This window comes from Fulmarus glacialis, unplaced genomic scaffold (genome assembly GCF_000690835.1).
Source record: "Fulmarus glacialis isolate BGI_N327 unplaced genomic scaffold, ASM69083v1 scaffold47443, whole genome shotgun sequence".
Classification (NCBI taxonomy): domain Eukaryota; kingdom Metazoa; phylum Chordata; class Aves; order Procellariiformes; family Procellariidae; genus Fulmarus; species Fulmarus glacialis.
The window spans coordinates 1-7,351 of record NW_009201893.1 but is presented as its reverse complement, the minus strand read 5'-3'; the positions used below and the strand labels follow the sequence as shown (position 1 = coordinate 7,351).

Genomic DNA, 7,351 nt, shown 5'->3' with positions numbered 1-7,351 from the left:
CTGTGTTGCTTGTTCTTTTCAATCCCAGTTAAGTTTCATCAGGAAGTCATGTTCCAGATTAAAGGAAATGGGCTATGGTACTTCTGCAGTAAGGTATCCCTTTGTTCCTTAGTTGATATGGGCTTGAGGGGCTTTTTTGTTGTGACTGAAGGGAAAGGTGTGTCACAAACCTGCTGTTTGAGGTGACGAATCAATTATTCTGTACATTAGTACAGCTAGCAAGGAGGATGGTACTGGCTATGCTGCAGTTAATCTGCAGGTGTTGTATATACCATATACACAAATCGGTTGTTCTAAAATGGAGTCCACTGCCCAAATTAATTATATATGGTTTTGATTTTGTTGAAGGTTCTGGTCATGTGAATCTAGAAAAATAAATGTATTTATTTTAAAATGCTTTTTTTTTTGAGGCTCGTAAAGCTCTTGTGTCATCTTGAAGCATGAAATGTGGGAATCGAGTTGTACAGTTCTGTACTGCTTAAGCATGCTTAGTAATATGAAAATGTTCGAGTCTGTGAGAGAGGGAAGTATATCCACATTAAAAACCTACACAGATGGCCCCAGGTGATGCTCTGACTTTGAGCATTGGGCACTTTCCGGGTAGGCTTTTGCCCTGTTCCTTATTTGAAGGTGCAGTAAAAGAGACTCTGGGCGTGCGAATATCCTAGTAATTAGGGAAGTTTGGTTCTCTTTTTTCTCCAAGCTTCCTCTGCATTTTGGAGAGAGAGAAGTGAGATTATTACAATAGCGGTCACAGCCACAGCTTGCACCGGGCGCTGTATGCTTCATCTCCTATTACTTGGACTGTGGCTTTTTGGCCATTAGCTTTATATGGCTGCCAATATTCCTCCCTTTCCCTATGCTCCATACTGTTTTGGCTTGACTTAATTAAATCTGGAAACTTGCTGCTGTAATCATACATAGAGCTGCGTATCATGGCAGATAACAGTAACATTCACCTCCAAACAGGGACCGAACAGCACTGTATTAGGAATAGGATAGGATAGGATATGTCTTGTGTTTTATGTCTTCTCCAAACCTCAAAATGAACCAATGGCTTGTGCTCTGAGTACCTGCCTCTTGAGGTAGCTTCAGAAGCGATGCCTTGGTGACTTCAGTTGATAGTCAAAACACATTTTTTTGCTGACTTTGCCCGTGTATATGCTGTATCACTGTAACAGGCGGCCACTGGCAGAGTTCAAGATGTAATCTCTAAAATTCACTCGTCGTATTTTTTTAAAAAGTTTCACAAGTGTAAATTTATGATTGTTGCTAGGTTTTTATTTTAAAGTTCCCTTTTTTCGATCTTTGCTGTTGCCTATGGAATCATTATACCAAAGGGAAGCTTCCTAATGGGATTAGTACGTTTTTGTTCCCCGTGCAGCTTTTGGCATTCCTTAGGTATTCTGTCTGGTAGCTCTTCCTGCTATGATTCAGTGCAGGAGAATGTTTCAAGCATGTGCATGTGTACATATGTAATGAATCAGCTGGTCTAGATTGGGGAAGGGTGAGAAAATCAGTCCTGATTCCTTTTCTTTCTCCTCCGACTTACTTGCTTGCTGTATTGCTACGAAAGTTGGAGATCAGGTTTCCCAGGATAAACCTGCTCTTGGGCAACAAATTTAGAGTATGTCATTTATGAAACTCATCTTACAAAAAAATAAACACATGCCAAAGGTAGATGCAATTCTCTGTCCACTCATCTATAAATTAAGCCTTTTTTTTCCCACCTTATAGTGAACAATAGATATACTTCTTGGTATGTAAAACTAGTAGTGAATTTAACAGTCTCATTAATCTTACTAATTTTTTTTTCTTTGTTTATAGGTGTGAAAGAAAATGTCAGTCAGCATGCATGAAAATCGCAAATCTAGGGCCAGTACTGGCTCCATAAACATATACTTGTTCCACAAGTCATCCTATGCTGATAGTGTCCTTACTCACCTGAACCTTCTGCGTCAGCAGCGTCTCTTTACAGATGTACTTCTCCATGCTGGGAACAGGTCATTCCCCTGCCACAGAGCCGTTCTAGCTGCTTGTAGCCGCTATTTCGAAGCAATGTTCAGCGGAGGGCTGAAGGAGAGCCAGGACAGTGAAGTCAACTTTCATAATTCAATTCACCCGGAAGTCTTGGAGCTTCTTCTGGACTACGCGTATTCCTCCAGGGTTATCATCAACGAGGAGAACGCGGAGTCGCTGTTGGAGGCCGGTGACATGCTGGAGTTTCAGGACATTCGGGATGCTTGTGCAGAATTTCTGGAGAAAAACCTTCATCCCACCAACTGTCTTGGCATGCTGCTGCTCTCAGATGCTCACCAGTGCACCAAGCTCTATGAACTCTCTTGGAGGATGTGCCTGAGCAACTTCCAGAGCATCAGTAAAAGCGAAGACTTCCTCCAGCTGCCAAAAGACATAGTAATGCAGCTCCTTTCCAGTGAAGAATTAGAAACTGAAGATGAAAGGCTGGTATATGAATCAGCTATCAACTGGGTCAACTATGACCTGAGTAAGCGCCACTGTTACCTGCCTGAGCTACTGCAGACGGTGAGATTGGCCCTCTTGCCAGCTATATACCTTATGGAGAATGTGGCCATGGAAGAACTTATCACCAAGCAAAGGAAAAGCAAAGAGATTGTAGAAGAATCGATAAGATGCAAGTTAAAAATCTTACAGAATGATGGAGTGGTCACTAGTTTGTGTGCCAGACCCCGTAAAACTGGCCATTCGCTTTTTCTTTTGGGTGGCCAAACCTTTATGTGTGACAAGCTGTACCTGGTGGACCAAAAGGCAAAGGAGATCATTCCAAAGGCTGACATACCAAGTCCACGGAAAGAGTTCAGCGCTTGTGCCATAGGCTGCAAAGTGTATATCACTGGGGGACGAGGGTCAGAAAATGGAGTCTCCAAAGACGTGTGGGTGTATGACACCCTTCACGAGGAGTGGTCGAAGGCTGCTCCCATGCTGGTAGCTAGGTTTGGGCATGGCTCTGCCGAACTTAAGCACTGTTTGTATGTAGTAGGAGGACACACCGCAGCAACTGGTTGCCTTCCAGCTTCCCCTTCAGTGTCCTTAAAGCAAGTAGAACAATATGACCCCGTGACCAACAAATGGAGCATGGTTGCCCCACTGCGAGAGGGAGTAAGCAATGCAGCTGTAGTCAGTGCAAAGCTCAAGCTGTTTGCTTTTGGAGGTACCAGCGTTAGCCATGACAAGCTGCCCAAAGTTCAGTGCTACGATCAGTGTGAAAACAGATGGTCAGTACCAGCCACCTGTCCCCAGCCCTGGCGCTACACAGCTGCAGCTGTTCTGGGTAACCAGATTTTTATTATGGGCGGAGATACCGAATTCTCTGCGTGCTCCGCTTATAAATTCAACAGTGAGACATACCAGTGGACTAAGGTGGGAGATGTGACAGCTAAGCGAATGAGCTGCCATGCAGTGGCGTCTGGAAACAAATTGTATGTGGTTGGAGGCTACTTTGGCATTCAGAGGTGCAAAACGTTGGACTGCTACGATCCCACGTTAGATGTATGGAACAGCATAACAACTGTGCCCTATTCGTTAATTCCCACAGCATTTGTGAGCACATGGAAGCACCTCCCCTCATAATTGTGTGTATGTTGCAATTACAAATTATCAGGTAAGAAGTAGCACCTTTGAATTCCACTGTAATAATGCTTTTCACAAAGCTTTTCAGCAGCAGCTCTGAGGAAGGTGAGTATATTCAATCCAATTTTACAGCTGGAGCAGCTGAGACACATATATTCACAGGCTGTTGTAAGCCAGGCACCACGTCTGTGACAAAGCCAGATGCTGGAAGTAGTTTGCCACATATCTTGCAGCCGCTTCTCTTTACGGGGCTTTTTCCTGCATGATTTCGATGTCTAAAATGTTATGTTTCTCAGTCCTTTACTTCTGTGGAAGTGCAGATAATTTGGAAATTGAATCCTGCTCTGCATTTAGATACTAAACGCATGCTAAACAAGCATTCGGTGCCATTTTCCTGATGAGGGAGGCCAGGTCACTCCATATATCCAGTAACAGTGCCCAAAAAAGATACTGTAAATTCTGATCTGAAGCCTGGTAGTGAATTCACTTGAATTTCCAGGCAGACAGCATGCTTTCTCCATGCAGACAGCCTTTGGGGAATCTTGCTGTCATATGAAAGGTGTTTTACAGGCACTTCAGGCCTTATTTTCCATCTCACCTTGACAGCATGGTTGCACTTGCAGGGACTAAGGTTGCATTTGCTCTATTGATATACTTTAAAATACAGATTTTTCAGAATGGTTATGGTCATATATGTTGGACTAGGTATAATGTCGGGAAGACATATAATTAATATTGCTGGCTGAAATAATTACCAGTCTGTAGCACACACTGTTCCAAAACAATTTAATTATACATAATGGGCCAAGCTCTTACCAGGTGCAACTTCAGCATTGTATCTTCTCAAAAGCAAGTCTGAATTTGGCCTTGCTTGTTTTGGTTGTTGTGAATTTCTGATTTTTAGGAGGAGGGGAGAAAAGGTTTGTGAAAATACCCACTAAAAAATCTAGGTACCTACACATATTATTTTTCAAATCTGTTTTTTCATGCTAACTACTAACTGTTACTTTGACTGTTACTAATTTTTCCTTATTTTTATCTTTTCTAGAGTTACATCACTTAAAATAAGTCACAGACATTTTCCAGAACTATTAATCTGTGTATTTTGCAACAAATCTGGCAGACCTCTCTTAGTGTTGTGTTGCTCTTTTCCCCTGCTCCCCTCTTGAGACTTTAGTACACAATCACAGTTACCACCAGCCAACCAAAGAAACAGAGTGGCATGCTTAATCCTAAATAATCCATGCCCTGTGAGTGGTAGTTTCTTTTTGGATTTGAACAGTGTATAGTGTAACCATGAAGTCAGGCAGGTTAGAAGGATGAAGGCAAATAAATACAGTTGCAGTAATTGAAGGAGCTCTGCCTTTGCCTCTAAGTTACCTAGAAGTCCAGACTTACGGAGGTGCTCCAGAAAATAGGAAGAACAGCTTGTGTATAAAGGCTTCCCTAGGTTCTCCTGTTTGGGACAGATCACATTTGTTTTTTCTGGTGTCTTTTGCTGCTGGACTTGCCTCACTCTTGCAGTAAACACAAACCCCAAAGTTTGGGTTTGAGCAGAGTAGATAGAAGTACCTACCTAGAAATGTAGGGTAGTCGTGAAATTCCTTTGTGGTACACTGAGGATTCATCTTGTAGTTGTCTTCCAGCTGACTGGGAGCTTTGATTAAGTAAAGAATACGAGGTTGGGCCCATGCAAAGCAGCAGGTCAGTGTGGAAATCTAGTGTGAAATTGGGCTGTGTTGTGCCGTCAGCTGCTCCTGTCTCAGGTGGTTGTTTGTCTTGAAGACGCTGCTCGCTGTCCTCTCCTAGCTTTGCTTTTCCCAGACTTACTCTTGAGAAAGCAGGGCAAACCCTTGAGACTTAACCAGATCCTGGGTGCTGGCAGTAATCGCACCCCCTGACAGCCAGCAGGTGGAAGCCCTGATTTCTGTGTGGTGGCTTCCTCCTAGCTGGGAACAATGTCTTGACATCTTCAGTTAATTTCTATTATTACTGACTTTCAGCAGTTCTCAGTGTTATCAGAGCAGTGGTATTGAATGCCCGGACTCAGGTCTGTGCCAAGAAAAATATTGACTTATTCTTCTGAGACTGACTTAATTGTTCTGAAGTTTACAGTACATGAGAGGGAGTGTTTTATTGTGAAAGAAAGTCCTCAGAATATAACGGTGCAAAAAGCTTTCCTTTGCTCTGCAGTATCTTGTTAAAAGCCATTATTTGAGCTTCACTAACACACAAGATAACTGGCTGAACGCAGCCGAAGACTGAAATCTCTCCAATGCTGTGTGCTCATCCAGCAAGTAGGGTTTTTTTTTCTAATGACTCCTGCTGCTTTGTCAGTGGGTGGGAGGGACAAAAAGGAAATTACTTCTGATTACCCTCTGTTTTCATGGCGCTGTGTGGCCACAGTCTGACAGCTTTTAGGAAGACTTCAGTCTGCTTTGTCCCATTCCTCAAACTTGGGGCTTTTGAGTAGGTTAGGGATTCCCCCTCCCCCGTTTCAGAATTGTTTATAATTTTTTTTTTTTTTAAAGTTCATCCCATGACAGGGAACATTGTTTTGGCTTCAGTGTTGATAGTGTGTTTCAGTGGGAAGAATGGCATGCTACGCTGAAGAATGTCTAGAAAAGACTAATCAACACTAAGAGCAGAGACCTTTTTTTAGACATAATGAAGACAGTGTGTTTCAAGCCCACAGTTGCAAAGACGCTTGATCCTCTGGGCTGTTACGTAGGCTGTGGTGTTTCCTGTGAGTGTTCCCTGTTGTTCTTAGACATCACAGCTTGAGAGACATGTGGTGTGTTCAAATGAACTGTGAGTTCACTGGAGCTCCTTTGCATTGTAATGATGTAGGATTTGCCTCCTAAAATCCTGCCAGTGCTGTCAGAAATGGCTGTGATGAGCTGATGATGGTTTGGAAGCTGGCATTTTAATACAGCATCATACTGAAAAAGCAAAGCACAATCTCAGCATCCAAAGGCTGAATTTCTCATTGAATAATCAATTTTTATAAAGGTCTCTAGGATGGAATTATTGATGCATGGTGCATTGCTGTGTGAAAAGAAATGAGGCAGACTTCTGCTTTAGTGAATAGCAGATATGTTTTAAGTAAGGGGATTATATGTCCCTTTCTATATTGTGAATAAATTCAATTCAGAATTCTTCATGGTGAACGGAGGCATTGGGGTGAGACACCTTCACCTCCCTTTCTGCTTTACTCCAACCAGGTTTGCCTTGGCCCAGGGATAGAAAAAACTCTTTGCACTAAGTGTTCATGTGGGCTTTTGTGGAAGAGAAGTCGCACAAGATTATGTTCACTTAAAACAAATCCGCAAGCTTTAAGATTCTGGGGGAACATAGAAATGTTGAAGTATGCAGGATCAGAGCCCATCATGTTGAACTGTATTGGGCCGGTTTGATTTAGGTTTCAAATAACTAAATTTATAGCCAAAAAATTAAACAGTCTTTCTGGGATCAGGAGGGTGATTTGCAGAGTAAGGCTAGTAGAATAATAAAGGCAGAATCTGACCCTAAATAATTATGTTCTTGGCTGGCTTATTTATTAGTAGTTGGCTATCGCACAGGAACACCGAGGTGGTGGGGGGGCAGGGAAGCCCGTCAACTGGATTGTATCCTGAGCGTAGCTTTTAAATTTTCTTTGACATCTAATAAAAAGCTTATGGTACATTGTCTCAGCAAACCCCTTTAAGTCTTTTCTTTCTTCTTCCCCCCCCTGCCTGCCCCC

The 7,351-nt window shown here is 42.7% G+C and overlaps 1 protein-coding gene across 1 annotated transcript; it reads left to right on the top strand.

Moving 5' to 3' along the window:
- The first annotated feature begins 1,833 nt into the window (after positions 1–1,833).
- LOC104069215 (ectoderm-neural cortex protein 1) lies at positions 1,834–3,609 on the top strand. Its single transcript, XM_009574090.1, has one exon. The coding sequence runs from the start codon at positions 1,840–1,842 to the stop codon at positions 3,607–3,609; it is 1,770 nt and encodes a 589-aa protein (XP_009572385.1). The 5' UTR covers positions 1,834–1,839.
- The last annotated feature ends 3,742 nt before the right edge of the window (positions 3,610–7,351 follow it).

Bases quoted from the DNA above. Each gene is read 5' to 3' on its own strand.
- LOC104069215 (XM_009574090.1), top strand. From the start codon at position 1,840: ATGTCAGTCAGCATGCATGAAAATCGCAAATCTAGGGCCAGTACTGGC.